Genomic DNA, 18380 nt, shown 5'->3' with positions numbered 1-18380 from the left:
ATTTGATCCAAAATACAGCAAAAGCAGTAAAAGTGTGAAATATTTTACTATTTAAAACAACTTTTCAATTTGAATGCATTTTAAAATGTAATTTATTTGTGATCAAAACTAAATTTTGGCCATCATTACTCCAGTCTTCAGTGTCAAATTATCCTTCAGAAAGTATTCTATTTCTAATATGCTGATTTCCTGTTCAAGAAACATTTTTTATTATCATTATTAATATTTAAAACAGTTGAGTACATTTGATGTTAAACAAATGTTAAACATCCAGCTTTAAAATCACAGGAATAGATTACATTTTAAAATGTATTTAAATAGAAAACAGTTATTTTAAATAGCAAAAATATATATTTAAAAAAAGGGTTCTGTTTTTTGTACTTTGCATCAAATAAATGCAGGCTTGGTGAGCAGAAGAGAATCCTTTAAAAACAAAAATTAAATCTTACCATTCAAAAACCTTTGACTGGGAGTGTATAAATAGCAAAGAATGAATTGATTTAATAAAAATGCAGTAATATTAAAAATATTTTTGAATAGGAACAGAATTTAAAAAAAAGTGTTCTACTTGAATATATTTTAAAATGTAACTGATTCCTGTGCTTTTGCAAAGCTGAATTTACTTTACTCCAGTCTTCAGTGTCACATGATCTTTCAGAAATCATTCCAATATGCTGATTTGCTGCTCAAGAAACAATATTGAAATATTGAAAACAGTTAAAATATCCATTTTAGCTGTTGAAAACTGCTTTATATTTTTGTGGAAACTAAGATTTGAAAATTATTCCAAATTGAAATCTTCGGACCATTATAAATGTCTTCACTAGCACTTTTTTAATCAATGTGTCCTTGTTGACTAAACATATTACTGTATTTATAAAAACAGCAGTGTATTATGGTTTTGAATAATAAGCAGCACAACTGTTTTTAACGATGATAATAATAATACGAGATGTTTCTTGCGCAGAAAATCAAATTAGAAATGATTACTGAAGAATCATGTGATACTGAAAATGAATAATAATGCTGAAAATTCAGTAAATTCAATCAATTTCACACAAAATCCATAACACTGTAATTATATTACATGATTTAATTATAATATTTGTAAAAAAAAATAAAAAAATAAAAAAAGAGGTAGCAATTTTAAGGAAAATAAATCCAGCATTGGTGAGTATAAGATATTCCTTTACAAAAAAAAAATGAACTCCAATCTTTTGACCACCAGTGTTTACAAACCTTCGCTGTTCCGGTCTGTGATCCGTAGAACACTTTGACCCCAGACACATGAATGACTTTTTCTGTTTCAGGTGAAAGTTCCTGCTTTTTCACTGATTTATGAAGCAATGGACTTACAGGGTCGGGCGTTTTTTTCTATGAAGAAAAAAATAAAATCTATTAAGTTGTGTTTATTAGCAACCAATTAAAAAAAATAACAAATAAAGTACAGAAACACTTTTAAAACAAAGCACAGACGCTTTAAGAGTAAACACACTTAATTACCTTTTTGAAAAGCATGTTCACAGTAAACCAGACTCCTATGAGAACAGCAGCAGTAGTGTACACATATAACCTGTTCTGCCACACAGACAACAGGCAGCTCTCAGTGAAATCCCAAACATCATTCAAAGCACCTGTGAAAGCACGGGGATATAGTTTGCACACTTGACTTGTCAGGAATTATATAAACAAACGACATATATAATTGAGACTAGTTACTGAGGTGAGGAGATAAACAATCGATATAATGCCTCAAAACTTAGTGAGCTGCCTATCTACTCAGAATCTTTAACGTACTATTATATTAGCGTTTAAAAACACTGAAACTTAAAAAGGCGCCAGGGTTGTCAAAGAACGCTGTCTAACGTTAGATAGGAAGCTTACTAGGTTTTGAAACACAGCCTAACGCAAAACTCGTACGATCCAGCACATTAAGCATGCCGTGCAAAAATGACTGCATGTGCATTTAAAACAATGTTAAACTACGATCTATGATTAGCATTAGTTCTGCTGGTTATTAGCCATGCATTGCAATACAAACCCACCTGGCATCTCAACGCAGACTGCAGAATAAAGCAAACACGATAACGTCGCTAAAAACAACATCTTCTGTCGTTTACCAAACAGGCGGCAATGCTTATAAATTTATAACAATAGTCAGCCAAGGATATAACTTCATACGTCGCATATAAATAACTGGCTAACTTTACGGATGCATGTCGAAGGACGCCGCCATATTGTTATGACAGGAATGCTGGGAAAATGAGGTCATCTTAGGGCATTTAACCCTCTGTGTGAGTCTTTACTGCTTTTTCATTTCTTCTGTTACTGTTGTGAGATGTATATATTTGTATTAATATGTACATAATTGCGTAATTTAACAAAAAGTGAGTCTTTACAGCTTGAAATACTAATACGTATGTAATTTATTTAAATCATGTAATGAACAATATGTTTGTTACTCAGTTAATTTCACATAAAACAAATACATTTCCATTCTTAATAGTTTATTCAAGTTTTAAAAATTCCACTTAAATACAAACAACTTTATTGCAGATTGTTTCACATCTCACTTTGTACTCCTTTATTAAAAACAAAACATGTTCTGCATGTTGTCTGATAATACGTAAGATAATAAACAAATTAAAGATGGATTATGATGTAAGACACATTATTAACATAAATCTCCATATTTTCTAAAGAATATGTCTGTTGACTTTCGTTGACATTTCTACCAAAATCACAGACTCTTAGTATTTTGCTGGGTTTTGCGCTTGTGACGGACGACTGCGAGCGTAGTCAAAAAGTTTCCTGCAAACAGAATCAGAAAGCAGAAGCCACACATGGACACCTGCAATAAAAAGGTCAAGGTCAAGAGGTCATTGCAACTTCAAGATCACTGTCTTCATTTATTTATTATTCATAATCTTACGTAAGTGGACCCAGCTTATTATTTTATTTTTATCATGATGTTGTGAAAAGGTCTACAAAACGGGACTGACCTGCCATTCTTTACTTTCAGGCATCCGAGCCAGTCTGAAGAGAGAAATACTGTTCCAGAGCTGCCAGAACTGTGACACATCGACCAAGACATACAGTTAATTATTACTTTCATTAGGTATTTTATATGCTGTTCTATTTTCAAAGCGTTATACTTTAAAACATGATGAATTAAGCTTTGATTTTATTTATTCGATCCACCTTTTTCTTCCCGTAAGAGTAGGTGCAGCAATTTGTACATTTTGTGGGTCTGGCTTCTGGTCTCATTCATGTCCAGCTATTTTTTACTGTAGAAAACAGCTTGTTTTGCTGCTTGAAATTGCAAATTGGTGTGTCTTACTGTATTATTTTAATGTATTATCTTAATTGTGAACACACTGGTTTGTAGTGCAAACAGTTTTACCATTTATGGCACGTTGTTATGTTTCTCGTTATTTCCCAGTAGCAGATAATGAACCAGAAGTCTCACCCATAGGCTTACTTTAGTCAATCTGCAAAATGTTAATTATTTTACTAAAATAAAAGGGATCATACAAAATGCATGTTATTTTTTATTTAGTACTGACCTGAATAAGATATTTCACATAAAAGACGTTTACATATAGTTCACAAGAGAAAACAATAGTTGAATTTATAAAAATGACCCCATTCAAAAGTTTTCATACACTTGATTCTTAATACTGTGTTGTTACCTGAATGATCCACAGCTGTGTTTTTTTGTTTAGTGATACTGATGTTAATGAGTCTCTTGTTTGTCCTGAACAGTTAAACTGCCTGCTGTTCTTCAGAAAAAATCTTTCAGGTCCCACAAATGATTTGGTTTTCCAGCATTTTTGTGCATTTGAATCCTAGTTTCCAACAATGACTGTATGATTTCGAGATCCATCTTTTCACACTGAGGAAAACTGAGGGACTCATGCAACTATTACAGAAGGTTCAAACGCTCACTGATGCTCCAGAAGGAAAAAACATTCATTATGAGCCAGGGGGTGAAAACTTTTAAACTGAATGGAGATGTGTACGTTTTTCCTATTTTGCCTAAATACCATATTTTTTTCCATATTTTTAGTTTTCACCCCTTGGCTCTTAATGCATTGTGTTTCCTTCTGAAGCATCAGTAAGCGAACCTTCTGTAATAGTTGCATATGAGTCCCTCAGTTGTCCTCAGTGTGAAAAGATGGATCTCAAAATCATACAGTCATTGTTGGAAAGGGGTCAAATACACACAAATGCTAAAAAAAAAAAAAAAAAGAATTTGTGGGACCTGAAGGATTTTTCTGAAGAACAGCGGGCAGTTTAATTCAGGACAAACAAGGGACTCATGAACAACTATCAATAAACAAAAAAAAACACAGCTGTGGCTCATTCAGGTAACAACACAGTATTAAGAATCAATGGGATGTAAACTTTTGAACGGCGTAATTTTTAACTATTCTAATTCAACTATTATTTTCTCTCATGGACTAGATGTAAATGTCTTTTATGTGAAATATCTTATTCAGGTCAGTACTTAATAAAAAATAACATATCATATTTCGCAAAATAATTAACATTTTGCAGATTCTGAAAAGGGGGGTGTAAACTTTTGACCTCAACTGTATTCTTACATGGCCCAGGAAGAGAAAGGGAAGAAGGAATGTCAGTCCCCGCCACATCCACGACTGAAATCCCTCTGTGTAAACAAAAAGCCATTTAATATAAATCTTTACACTGTCAGATTTTTATTCTTTAGAGACCCAGCAATCCTTACCAACAGTCAAATCTAAGTTGTGTCTTTCCCCCAGTGCTTTTAGCCTGTAGAGACACCCACTCTGATAGTAGTACTGAAGATACTGCACAAAGCCTGTGAGAGAAAGTGAAATGTTCGCCTTTAGAATCACTCAGAATTGAAGTGTTGGTATCTTTCCCACAGCAGATGTTTTACAAGGTGGTGTATGCATGAAGAATTTGTAACTTACTTTGATACAAACAATAGGCCAGAAATTGGTTCCTGAAATACTGGTATGTTTCACCATCTGGCCTACATATACAGTACAACAGCTTACAATTTACAATCCAGTTTCGTTCAAAGGTACATTACACTACAAAAACAGCATGTGAATGACAATTCGTGTTGACTTTAAAGCCCAAACATAAGTAGGTACAGTACGTCTGATATAAATAGTTTGAAATGACTCACCAGGTTAGCATGACTCCCGACAGAAAGGTGGAAATGTAGTGGTGGAAAACCCACCAGCCTTTAATCCTAAAAAATTCAAGGGTTTTCGAGTAGAGAAGGACCTTGAGACAGTTTATTAAACCCATTACTGATCAAACATTTCTAGTCTGACAGCAGCACACATCTGTCATATCTTATGACAGTTTCTGACCTGGATCCATTGCTGATGAGGATGCTTTCACGGATCGTCAGTGTGCAATAGTACCAAACCAACACGAAGTTAAGAAGGGCATCCACAACTCTACAGACATTAAACAACAAAGGCAGGCATGAAATGGGATGTGAGAGGAAACTTGTCAGCCAGACCTGTGTGAACTCAGTTTTACCTGTAGCTGATGAAGAAGCGACAAGCGAAAGTCAGCAGGAACAAAGTCACAGTCACATACAGCTTGAACGTTTCATACTCGTCTTTGTATTCAGCTCTGCAACAAAACATTTAAGGTATAAAATGAAGTATTACACTACAAGTAATAAATTGGGAAGCAAAATGTATTTAAGATTTCAATAAATTAGCTATTATTCTGTTTTAAATCTATAAAATCTATTTGCCAATGGTTCCTCCTGATATATTCTCTGAAAACAAGCAATATTTTTGAGATATTTTTGTGATTTTTCATTTCATCTCTTCTGCTCACCAATTATTTATTTGATCCAAAGTACAGCTAAAACAGTAAAATTGAAATATGTTTACTATTTAAAATAATTGTTTTCTATTTTAATGTATTTGAAACTGTAATTTATTCCTGTGATCAAAGCTAAATTTTCAGCATCAATACTCTAGTCTTCAGCGTCACATGATCCTTCAGAAATCATTTTAATATGCTGATTTGCTGTTCAATAAACATTTTTTATTATTATTATCAAGTTTATTTTCTTCAGGATTCTTTGATCAATAGAAAGATTCAAAGATCAACATTTATCTGAAATAACCTTTTGTAACATTATACACTATACCTTTCTAAAGCTTTGATTCAGTATATATATATTTTTATATATATATATATATATATATATATTTTTTTTTTGATAAAGAAATTATAGAAATAAATACTTTTATTTAACAAGGATGCTTTGAATTGACCAAAAGTGATGATAAAGACATGTATAATGTTACAAAAGATGTTTATTTCAGATAAATGCTGTTCTTCTGAATTTTCTATTCATCAACTAAGCTGTTTTCAACATAATAATGATAATAAATGTTTTTTTTTTTTTAGCATATTAGAATGATTTCTGAAGGATCGTGTGACTGGTGTAATGATGCTAAAAAATCAGCTTTGAAATCACAGGAATAAATTACATTTTAAAATATATTCAAATAGAAAACAGTTATTTTACATAGTAAAAATATTTCAAAATTTTACTGATTTTGCTGTACTTCAGATCGAATAAATGCAGTAAAGACTTGTTAAAAAACATTAAAAATCTTACTGTTCAAAAACTTTTGACTAATAGTGTATCTTTTTGGTGCTTACTTGGCCTCTTTGGTAGGAAGGTTGACATTCACACTCCCAAGGACAAGATTGAGATAAATCCTTGAAAAGATAAGCAAAAATAGCATACAACATGTATCAGATAACAAAGCTTAGTTAAAACAACCTTTCCTTTAAACAATCTTTCAGTACCCATTTTTCTTGGGAAGAAATGCTTCCATTTGAAAGATCTGGCTCGGCATATTTTGGATTTGATCTTTGGCCTTAATAACCTCATTCTTCTCCTCCTCAGTCAGTCCTTTATCAAACCTTCAATTGGGGAGCAGAAAATGCACATTGATGAGCAACATTTATACTCAATAAATCTTCAGCAGAACAAAAATGACACATAGTATTTACTTTTTCAAAGCTTTCGAATTCTCCTTCAACGTCTTTTTCTGTCGCGCTATGGAGGAAGCAAAGCTCTTCTGAAGTTTGGAGACTTCCTCTAACTTCTGGAGGTAAAGCCGATGGGTCTCCTGAAGACAGAAATGCTTTATTTAGTTGTCTATTGTGTTTTATAGACATTAACGACAAATTCACAAAGATAATTTACTACCTGAAGCTGCTGGAGGTCTTTCTCCTGAGTCTTGCATTCTCGAAGGGCTGATGCAAGTGCTGTCGACATGTAGAACTTTAGCAGTGACTACAAGTCTAACCAGTTTCCAATTTCTTAGATTACTAAGCAAATCAGTAAAACCCAACTGTGATGGAAACACAGCAATGATTTCTATGCAGTATCTAAAGAGAGCCCCAGTTTAAAAGCATTTCAAATGACAATCTTGTCGTTTATCTGATTTCTTAGCGATTGCAATGTAGGCTTGAACTTTGTAGTGAACTTTGACAGACCAACCTGACTGACCTTTGACACACTTGGTTGCTTGCACTTCATAGGAAGGGCTACATATTTAGAGCAACACTGAATTTTGACATGTGAGGGGGAAAAAAGTTGCGTCGTGTTTTTACAGGCATTTCATCACCCGTCTAAATAGATTATTACTTTAGAGAACAGAGTCTAGTCATTCATTCTGAAGGCTCATGCCTTAGTTGCATAACCCATTAATCCCTCATAAATGCCATTGATGTAAAAGAACACTTGCTGAGTTAAAGAATGAGATCTTGAACTTTAGTCGAGAGATAACAACACCTTGCCAGCATTCAGGTGAAACATAGAGAATTTGGTTTTAACATCGGTACACTTTGGTATCCCGTTTATTTAGTTCCCATACTCCCATAATACTACCGTCGTACAATCTTCAAAATATCGTTTGTGTTCAACCGAAGAAACTGGTACATAACAACTTGAGGGTGTCTAAATGATGACATAATTTCATTTTTGCCAAAACTATCCCTTTAATCGCCTTCTTTCACTGACCACTTGTTGTAAAAGCAAACAGTTTTTTAAAATTTGTTTAAAGCGGAATTAGGACACGAAGGACTTTATTTGTCCATGAGCATCCTCTTGCGTTCACTCGCGTCATTAGACGCGTGTAGCGCGCATGCGCCTTTCTTGTGACTGTAGTATTATCATTGACCCGAGCAATATGTAAACTGCGCAGGGGGATGGCCTGTCAAGAAACATTGGACTGCAAGCCCATGGGTGGGTTTATAGAGAAATGCATGACGGTGCAAATACAGAAGGAACTTATCTGACTGACACTACATGTCCTGCCTGAAAGCTTCACTCGGCTTTCTTCTGATCGCTGTTGAAGTGCGGCAGCGGCGGCAACAGCGGCTGGCCAGCGGTGCCGGATGATACCGGCCGGTGTGTTGATTTCTGCAGAGACTGTCGCGCTTCACGTCACTTTTCAATGAACTGTAGTTATGTACTTGGCTTTAGAGAATTGACTTGCTTGTCCGACTGATAAAAGTGAAAATGAGCGCCGCGGTTTATGTTTTATCCACGGTTACCGGATATGTGCTCACCTCGGCGCTACTGCTCAAGTGTCCGTCACTGCTGCATCGGCGAAAGAAAGAAGCCTTCAGGAGCAAACACATCTCACATCGCGGTGGTGAGTGACAAACGCTGCTTTTATGGTTTATATCAACTGTACAGCAGTCTGAGGCTTTTCATTTTCGTTTATCCAATCAGTTTTTTTTCTTTGTAGTCCGATAAAACCTTTGTGAGGTGTGATGCTGACTAGATAGGGAGCTCACTAGGTTTTGAAACACAGTGAATTCGTAAGATTGCTGTCTGTAGCCTCAAGCCATCTACTTAGAACATTTTTGGCTTTTACATAATGAAAATGTTTTTTAATCTGTGAGATTTCACAATAATTTCATGTTGGGTCAGTGTTGGTTCAGAGGGTTCACCATTGACTTTATTGACTGGAGTGTGGAATGTGAACTCTGGAATAATGTAGAAACTACATACAGTTCTCACATAAACTGTAGTAATTAGTAGAATATCAAACGCACATACCAAGTACTGCTATAAAATGCATTTTGTCCTGTTTCTTACTGTTTGTCTTTATCTTCAGGAGCTGGTGAGAACTTGGAGAACACAATGGCAGCCTTCAAGCAGTGAGTTTCTCAATAGGCCACTATTTATTTCTCAGATTTGCATTTATGCGTGTGATTGTATTAAAGCTAAATGCAGCGCCTCATTTTTTCATGTTTTGTTATGTTGCTGCCCTGTTTTCCACATCAATCTACACCATTATGACAAAGCAAAATTAGAATTGTCATAACATAAATTTATTAAAAATAAAAACAACTGAAACACGCACATTGCATAAGTATTCATACCCTTACTTTAGTACTTACCTAAAGCACCCTTACAGCCTCAAGTTTTTTGGGTATGATGCGACAAGCCTTGTACATCAGCATTTGGCAATAATCTGCCATTCTTTTCCTCACCTCTTCACCTCTCAAGCTCTATCAGGTTGGATGGGGGCAGATGCACATATTCAGGTTTCTCCAGAAATGTTTGATTGGGTTCAAGCCCAGACTCTTAACACACACAGACACTTAAGGACATTCATGCAGTTGCCAATAAGCCACTCTTGCTGTGTGCTTAGGGTCATTGTCCTTTTGAAATGTGAACCTTCTGTCCTGTGTAAGCTTTGAATGCTCTGAACTGGGTTTTTTATCAAGGCTATCTCAAACTTTTGGTGCATTGAGCTTTTCTTCCACTCTGATGAGTTCTTCAGTCCTTGCCACTGAAAAACAACCCCACAGCATGAGGCTGCTACCACCACACCATACCTTTAAAAATGGTACTCTGCTTTTGATGAGCGGTGCCTGGTTTCCTCCATACATAATGCTTGGAACTGAGGTTCATCAGACCAGAAAAATATAGTTTCTCACAGTCTGGGGGTCCTAAAGGTTTTTTTTTTTCTTTTTTTTTTTTTCAAGTGTGTTTTCATGTTTCTTCACTAAGGAGAGGATTGAGTCTTGTCACAAGCCCAGATTGTTGGAGTGGTGCAGTGATGTTTGTTCTTCTGTAGATTTCTCTTATTTTCACATATGATCATGGAGCTCAACTAGAATGACCATCAGGATCTTGGTCACCTCTCCAACCAAAGCTCTTCTCCATCAATTGCTTAGTTTGGCCAGGAGCCCAGCTCTAGGAAGAGTCCTGGTTGTTTCAAACTTCTTCGATCAGGGGTAATGGAAACTTCATGCTTCTGTGAACCTTCAATGCAGCACAATTGTTTCTGAACTCTTCCCCAGATGTGTCTTGATGCAGCCCTGTTTCTGAGTTCTACAGGCAGTTTTCTTTGTACCTCAGGGCTTGGTTTTTGCTGATATGCATTTAAAGGTGTGTGTGCCTTTCCAAATCATACCCATTCAATTGAATTTGCCACAAATGAACTCCAGTCGAAGTGTAGTAACATCTACGAGCAGAATGCTTCTGAACTTCATTTCAACTGTCCCAGATAAGGGTATGAATACTTATGCAATGGAATCATCAATGTAAGTTTTTTATTTTTAATGAATTTGCAAAGATGTTTAACACCTGCCTTTGCTTTGCCATTATGGTGTATGGACTGTAGATTGATGTGGAAGAAGAAATGTAAGCAGTTTAACATAAGGCTGCAACATTACAAACTGTGAAAAAAATGCAGGGGTATGAAATCTTTCATCAAAACTGTACCTTTTACGAGGATCTGGATGAAAATCTTCATGGCTTGATTTGTAGACAAATGCTTCCTAAACTCATCTGTTGTATATTTTCCTTCTTCCTCAGTGCTGTTCAACTGGGAACTGACATGTTGGAGCTGGACTGTCATTTGACCAAGGATGAGCAGGTGGTGGTGTTGCACGATTCTAACCTGATGCGTTCAACTGGCATCAACGCATATATTTCTGATGTGTCTTATGCTGTGAGTGAAGAAACTTTAAACATCCCGTATTCAAACTCGCAGTCCAAATGCTGTATTGTAAACCGGTTTTTATGTATTTATCTTCTTAGGATCTTCCACCTTATCTTTGTAAGCTTGGGGTGACTTTCAAACGAGGTGAGTGTTCAGTCCAGGAAATGTTCAACAAATCTGATTTAAAGGGATAGTTCACCCAAAAATGAAAATTACCTCATGATTTACTCACCCTCAAGCCATCCTAGGTGTATATGACTTTCTTCTTTCAGACGAATACAATCAGAGTTATATTAAAAAATGTCCTGGTTCTTTCAAGCCTTATAATGGCAGTGAATGGGTGTTGAGATTTTGGAGTCCAATAAAGTGCAGCCATCCATCATAAAAAAGTACTTCACATGGCTCTGGGCGGTTAATAAAGTCCTCTTGAAGCAAAAAACATCGATTTTTAAAACTTTATGAACCATAATCTCTATCTTCCAGTAACTGTTTTTTTTTTTTTCAACTTCTCAGTTCATCTATTCAAATTTCAGTTCATCTATCACTCAGTTGAAATCCAAAACCCATGCACACATGGACTTGTATTTTAAGCCACTGTATACAAGTTTGAAATATGTTTTGTATACATTTAATGGTGTATATGTTCAACTATTACATTATTCCTGTTGTGTTTCAGAGTGCTACTGTGAAGGAGGAGATGACAAACACATCCCTCTGCTGAGAGACGTGTTTGAAGCCTTCCCGAAAACCCCGGTAAACATCGACATCAAGGTCAACAATGACATTCTCATCAAGAAGGTTTGTGGCACCCCGCTGTCCTGCTCATATTTCATTTCCTTGAATCCTCTGTCTGTGCAGCTGCTTGTCACCACTTAAATTAATCAGGTTGGTGAGACGAGTTCACCAGAAGCAAACTAGTTTTACTTCTTCTTCTTTTTTCTGTCAGGTGTCCGACCTGGTTGTCCAATACAACAGGCAGCATTTGACCGTCTGGGGAAACTCCAGAAATGAAATTGTTAAGAAATGCTACAAAGAGGTGATGCACTGGTTATTAATAAACAACATAATTGAACAATAAAAATGCTAAGTGTCAATGTCTGATGTTTGTCTATTTGTTTTGTAGAACCCACAAATCCCAGTCTTGTTCAGTTTGCCCAGAGTGCTGCTGTTACTCGGTCTTTTCTACACAGGCCTCCTGCCCTTCGTCCCGCTTAAGGAACAATTCCTGGAAATTCCCATGCCTTCAATCATTTCCAAGTGAGGAACATATGCATTTTAGCCATACATGCATGCTCCTACACTCCTAAAAATAAAGATTCTTTATTGGCATCAATGGTTCTATGAAGAACCTTGAACATCCATGAAACTTTTCAAATGCAGAAAAGGTTCTTTATAGCTGAAAAGGTTTAGATTTTTTTTAAATGTTCTTCAAAATGGTTCTTTTAGGAACTGTTCACTAAAAGGTTCTTTGGGGAACCAAAAATGGTTCTTGTATGGCATCACTGTAAAAAACTTTTGTATAATTCTTAAAAAATTAGGCTCAGCAAATGAACTTTGCATGCTCACAGAACTAGTGCTTTGCTAGACATTTTTGTTGGAAATCTGTAAATTGATAAAGATTTTGTCTCTTTTAGAATCAAAGATCCCAAACGTCAGACACAGAGTCAGCGTTTCATAACATGGCTGGCAGACACGTAAGTTTATGTGTACTCTGGCCTCAATAAACCTTTTACCTAAATATTTACTTAACACGGTTTATGTGTTTCTTATGGCAAGTACTTAACTGCCTACTTTAGAGTTTTGGCACATTTTGGTCTTAGTGATGAAAGTAATTACAAGCATAAAGAAACGCTTAAGCTTAGCCCATGTTATTTTAATACTTAAAGGGATAGTTCACCCAAAAATGAAAGTTACCCCATGATTTACTCACCCTCAAGCTATCCTAGGTGTATATGACTTTTTTTCCTTTCAAACAAATACAACTGGAGTTATGTTAATCATGTCCTGGTTCTTTATAATGGCAGTGAATGGCTGTTGAGATTTTAAAGTCCAATAAAGTGCATCCATCCATCATAAAAAGTACTCCACACAGCTCCGGGGGTTATTATAGGGCTTCTGAAGTGAATGGATGCAGTTGTGTATGAAAAATATTCATATTTAAAACTTTATAAACTGTAAACTCTAGCTTCCATTAACTCGTACGCATGTTCATTTTTATGATGGATGGATGCACTTTATTGGACTTCAAAATTTCAACACCCATGCACTGCCATTATAAAGCTTGGAAGAGCCAGGAAATTTTTAATTATAACTATGACTGTATTCGTCTGAAAGAAGAAAGTCATACATCTAGGTTGGTTTGAGGATGAGTAAATCATTGGGTAATTTTTATTTTTGGGTGAACTATCCCTTTAAAGGTGGTAAATATGCTGAAAGGATAATATGAATGTGTTTTCAGGCTCCTCATGAGAAAAGCACTATTCGATCATTTGACGAGCAGAGGAATACAGGTGAGTGCTAATCTCCAAATGAGATTTAGGTCATACACCACATGTACTTTATGCACAAGCATTGCTTTGAGTGCTATGATGTGTGTGAGCAGATGGCAGGAGCTTTGAATGGAATTTCGCTCTTGACTGGAACGTCATCATGGGATGTTGTTTTTTTTTTTCCTTTCCAATCATAGGTGTATGTCTGGGTGTTGAATGACGAGGAGGACTTTAAACGTGCCTTTGACCTTGGGGCTACAGGGATTATGACTGACTATCCCACCAAGCTAAAGGAGTTCATAGAGAAAAACAACTACATTACCACTCTTAAATAAGACTCGTCAGCCAAAGTAAACGATCAATCTGCTTTTCCACTGATTTTCGGCCTTTGAATGGGCCTTTTAATTACCCAACATTTTTTGATGTTTCTATCTGTGAGTGTAGAAGTGGCAGCTATCAGTTCTGCATTCATCTGCAATCAGCGTCAGAGCCGTTTTAAACCAAACAAGAAGTCATGAAATCCTTCTTTATGTTCACAGCAATACACATTATCTGTAAAAAGCTGGAGAATTCATAATGAATTATCAATCATGTTGGGGTGATGTTATCGCCATGACATTTCTGTGAAGTTTACTCTATGGGCACTTTTATTATATTGTTATTACAGTGTGAGGATGTAAGTCCCACATGTACTTGCTGTGCATCAGTTTCCACAATAACACTGAACTCACTAAAGACTTTGTTGTCTAAATGACAAGACCGACACTACTGAAGTTTTTCCCAAGGCACTAAAAATAAATACTAGTTCCAGGGGGTGAACAATGGGGTTTTTTCGAGACCAGAAGGCATTAGATATTTTCATGTTTACTCTGTGGTTTGATTTGACATGTGTATGTTAAACTTGTTTATTTTGACAATATGAGATTGTCAATTTTGAGATAATGGAAAAGATGCCTCACTATTTGTTTGGCACACCAACTCAGTCTTCGCTATTACTATGTCAACATTACAATATTAAAATATTGTAATGTAATATACAGTTGAGGTCAAACGTTTACATACACCTTGCAGAATCTGCAAAATGTTAATTATTTTACCAAAATAACAGGGATCATACAAAATAATAAGATATTTCACATACAGTAAAAGACATTTACATATAGTCCACAAGAGAAAATAATAGTTGAATTTATAAAAATATCCCTGTTCAAAAGTTTACATACACTTACATACAGTTAAAACTGCCCACTGTTCTTCAGAAAAGTCCTTCAGGTCTCACAAATTCTTTTCTTTTTTCACCATTTTTGTTTATTTGAATGCTTTCCAACAATGACGGTATGATTTTAAGATCCCGTTTTTCACACTGAGGACAACTGAGGGACTCATATGCAACTATTATAGAAGGTTCAAATGCTCACTGATGCTCCAGAAGGAAACATGATGCATTAAGAGCCAGGGGGTTAAAACTTTTGAACAGAATGAAGATGTGTTGATTTTTCTTATTTTGCCTAAATATCTTTTTTTTTTTTTCATTTAGTACTGCCCTTAGAAGCTACAGAAGATACATATTTCCCAGAATACGAAATATGTTAAATTTACCCTGATCTTCAAATTCAAAAAGTTTTCACCCCTGGCTCTTAATGCATTGTTTTTCCTCCTGAAGCATCAGTGAGTGTTTGAACCTTATCTAATAGTTGCATATAAGTCTCTCAGTTGTCCTGAGTATAAAAAGATGGATCTCAAAATCACACAGTTATTGCTGGAAAGGGTTCAAATACACAAAAAATATTTGTGGGACCCGAAGGATTTTCTGAAGAACAGCGGGCAGTTCAACTATCACTAAACAAAACAAACAAAAAAACACACAGCTGTAGATCATTCAGGTAACAACACAGTATTAGGAAATCAAGTGTATGTAAACTATTTAACTATATGTAAACGTCTTTTATTTTCCCTCTTAATTTGGTAAAATCATTAACATTTTGCAGATTCTGTGAATGTAAATCGGTGTATGTAAACTTTTGACTTCAACTGTAAATATAGGTAAAATTAGTAAAAAAACAAAAATATCCATGCATATAGTAACTTTATATTTGTCTTTAAAACAATTTTCAAGTATTCAAGCAGTAGCCTTAAGTTCAAAAGGTTTTGTGATCACGAGAAACAATGTCAGTCAAGTGTGTCCAAGCTTGTGTATATTATACACTGATAAAAGACGTCATATTGGTGTAACATGGTCATGTGATATGTATGTTATGTGAATGTACTTTTGCTAGAACAGGAAAAGATTTGAACTTAAAAATGTTGGTGGTTTCAGTTTTTCTGTATTGAAATGGAACTATAAACAGAGACATTTTCTCACTCTTTCAAGGAATTCCTATGAAAAACAGAAAGCTTTCAAAACTGACATGACCATACCTCACTCCTGAATGAAGGTGTAATTACACATTGTGGAGTTAAGATGTTTCCCCTCTTTTGTGAAGTGTATACAGATACAGTAACTCTTTGAGCTGTGTTTACTTTCCTGGTTCATATTTTCTCCGAGCCACTTTCATTGGTTGTGTGAATTCACTGTTTTAATTGTAAATGATAGTGCTGTAATTCAAAGATTAGTTGTTATAGAGGATATTTGGTATCAGCAGCACAGTTCTGTTTGGATTTGTGAATATACTGCCATTAAATCTATTTTATAAATTAATTTAAACAGACTATGTCTTGTCCTTGTGTTTTTATGGGTTATCAAAGCCATTAAATACTCCCATAAAACTCTTTTGAGCCTGTGGACAACATCTCTTCCAAATTTTTACTGTTTGAATTTTTACAAAAATGTGGATACAAATGTCTTTCCAGATGGGTAGTAACTAATTAACATGTAATCTGGATAACATAATCAGATTCCAAAATTTAAGTTGTTGTAATGCATATAAATTACATCTTAAAATACTTAAAATAAATAGACTACGGTTACTTTTTTATTGATTACATATTATTCACACAATAGCAATAAATAATTCATAATTCTTCTTTTTTACTTTTTTTAAATGTTCCTTTCTAAAATAGAAGCACATACACTCTGAAATTTAGACTCGTCATTGGTCAGGTGGCGACACAGCATTTGACTACTGGATTTATAAAAGTCATTTGTGACCCTAGACCACAAAACCAGTCATAAGGGTCAGTTTTTTTGTTTTGTTTTTTCTAAAGTTATACATCAAATAAGCTTTCCACTGATGTATGGTTTGTTAGGATAGGTAAATTTTTGAGGTTCAACTATTTGAGAATATTAAATCTGAGGGTGCAAAAAATATATAAATATTGAGAAAGTTGCCTTTAAAATTGTGCAAATTAAGTTCTTAGCAATATATACTGTATTACTAATCAGAAATTAAGTTTTGATACATACATTTACAGTAGGACATTTACAACATATCTTCATGGAACATGAGCTTTACATAATATCCTAATGATTTTTGGCATAAAAGAAAAATCGATCATTTTGACCCATTGTCTATTGCTACAAATATACCTTTACGACTTAAGACTGGTTTTGTGGTCCAGGCTCACAAATATTTATCTTTTTAGTAAGTGTTTTAATTGTAATTTATTTTATTTTTAAATTATTATTATTATTATTATTATTATTTATGTTTTATTTTATTTTATTTTTTACATTTTTTATGATTTATTCAAATGTATTTATAAATTCATTTATAAATTGTTAGCTTTTCATTAAACTTATAAACCTACTGCAGTTCCTTTATAAAGCCCAATTTAGGAAACCGATTCTAGGAATTTTTTTCTTACTCTTTGTATTTTTATATCATTATGGTACAAGACAATCCTATTTAAATCAATGTGATCAAAAAGTAGTCTGATTATATCATATATATATATATATATATATATATATATATATATATATATATATATATATACCTAAAATGTGTAATGTAATGGATTACATTACTGACTAAAATGTTTTGTCTTTAGGTATCGGTAACGATTTACAATTTGTAAGCAATCTACCATCTCTATGTGTTTCTTCAAAAATCAACCCCTTGTATATGCAAGTGACCGTAATTGAAAAAAAAGCATTTTGGCCAGAAGGAGGCGCTCTATGATAACTAAAACTTGCTAACTAATCAAACGTAAAATATAAGCACTGTTGTGAACCTATGGCATCACTTCACACATATACTACGACATAACATAATATGGAACATGAAAACGACTCCTCACGAAAATACGGTAGTAAAAGTGCAGTAACTTGTTTTTTTGGCGTATTGATTACCATTCGTGACATTGGACCACGAAACCAGGGTATATTTGTAGCAATAGCCCAAAATAGGCCTACATTGTATGGGACAAAATAAAAGATTTTTCTTTTATGCCAAAAATCATGAGATATAAAGTAAAGATCATGTTCCATGAACATATTTTGTACATTTCCTACCGTAAATATATAAAAACTTAATTTTTGGTTATATGCATTGCTAAGAACTTCATTTTGACAACTTCAAAGTCGACTTTCTCAATATTTTTTTAATGCCTTTTGCACCCACAGATTCCACATTTTAAAAGTTGTATCTCAGCCAAATTTCGTCCTTTCTTAACAAACCACACATCAATGGAAAGCTCAATTTCATTTCATTCAGTTTTACTACAAATACCATGGTTAAACTATGGCTAGTGTAGCAAAACCAAGGTTAATTTGTGGTTATACCATGGTTTAACTATAACATTAGTTACTGTGTTTTTGGTTTGTTTTTAATTGTAGTAAAACCATTATAAACCATGGTTAATAAAGGGTCGTCATCGATTATATGCCTTCTGCGATTTCCGAATGAGCTTAACGTTAGTGTTAAAGAAGTAGATGTTTTTA

The 18380-nt window shown here is 34.5% G+C and overlaps 3 protein-coding genes across 3 annotated transcripts in view; 1 reads left to right on the top strand and 2 right to left on the bottom strand.

Moving 5' to 3' along the window:
- The window catches only part of tyw1 (tRNA-yW synthesizing protein 1 homolog (S. cerevisiae)), a 107077-nt gene extending 104849 nt beyond the window's left edge, over positions 1–2228 (bottom strand). The window contains exons 1-3 of the mRNA XM_073817712.1: positions 2046–2228; positions 1504–1634; positions 1240–1374 (exon numbers count right to left, since the gene is read on the bottom strand). Coding sequence (XP_073673813.1) covers positions 1240–1374; positions 1504–1634; positions 2046–2106 — 327 coding nt within the window. The 5' untranslated portion in view covers positions 2107–2228. The remainder of the gene's footprint in view (positions 1–1239; positions 1375–1503; positions 1635–2045) is intronic.
- Positions 2229–2408: 180 nt separating this feature from the next.
- tmem120ab (transmembrane protein 120Ab) lies at positions 2409–8057 on the bottom strand. Its single transcript, XM_073817661.1, has 12 exons — positions 7250–8057; positions 7051–7169; positions 6844–6960; positions 6694–6753; positions 5545–5640; positions 5370–5459; positions 5180–5245; positions 4959–5020; positions 4751–4843; positions 4608–4672; positions 3003–3071; positions 2409–2851 (listed from the first exon to the last, which is right to left on the bottom strand). The coding sequence occupies exons 1-12, from the start codon at positions 7316–7318 to the stop codon at positions 2741–2743; spliced, it is 1017 nt and encodes a 338-aa protein (XP_073673762.1). The 5' UTR covers positions 7319–8057; the 3' UTR covers positions 2409–2740.
- A 153-nt stretch (positions 8058–8210) lies between these two features.
- gdpd1 (glycerophosphodiester phosphodiesterase domain containing 1) lies at positions 8211–16196 on the top strand. The gene is made up of 10 exons (XM_073817662.1): positions 8211–8702; positions 9171–9213; positions 10883–11018; positions 11108–11153; positions 11686–11807; positions 11956–12045; positions 12133–12266; positions 12644–12703; positions 13468–13519; positions 13696–16196. The coding sequence occupies exons 1-10, from the start codon at positions 8567–8569 to the stop codon at positions 13831–13833; spliced, it is 957 nt and encodes a 318-aa protein (XP_073673763.1). The 5' UTR covers positions 8211–8566; the 3' UTR covers positions 13834–16196.
- The last annotated feature ends 2184 nt before the right edge of the window (positions 16197–18380 follow it).

The sequence above is a fragment of the Garra rufa genome, chromosome 14 (assembly GCF_049309525.1).
Source record: "Garra rufa chromosome 14, GarRuf1.0, whole genome shotgun sequence".
Classification (NCBI taxonomy): domain Eukaryota; kingdom Metazoa; phylum Chordata; class Actinopteri; order Cypriniformes; family Cyprinidae; genus Garra; species Garra rufa.
This window is presented reverse-complemented; position numbering and strand designations above follow the sequence as displayed.

Excerpts from the sequence above, each read along its gene's own strand:
- gdpd1 (XM_073817662.1), top strand. The coding sequence starts at position 8,567 with ATGAGCGCCGCGGTTTATGTTTTATCCACGGTTACCGGATATGTGCTC. Across the intron at positions 12,046-12,132 it reads TTAAGAAATGCTACAAAGAG|AACCCACAAATCCCAGTCTT; the intron begins GTGATGCACTGG and ends TTTGTTTTGTAG. Across the intron at positions 13,520-13,695 it reads TGACGAGCAGAGGAATACAG|GTGTATGTCTGGGTGTTGAA; the intron begins GTGAGTGCTAAT and ends TTCCAATCATAG.
- tmem120ab (XM_073817661.1), bottom strand. The coding sequence starts at position 7,318 with ATGTCGACAGCACTTGCATCAGCCCTTCGAGAATGCAAGACTCAGGAG. Across the intron at positions 5,246-5,369 it reads CTCATCAGCAATGGATCCAG|GATTAAAGGCTGGTGGGTTT; the intron begins GTCAGAAACTGT and ends TGAATTTTTTAG. Across the intron at positions 4,844-4,958 it reads GGCCTATTGTTTGTATCAAA|GCTTTGTGCAGTATCTTCAG; the intron begins GTAAGTTACAAA and ends TTTCTCTCACAG.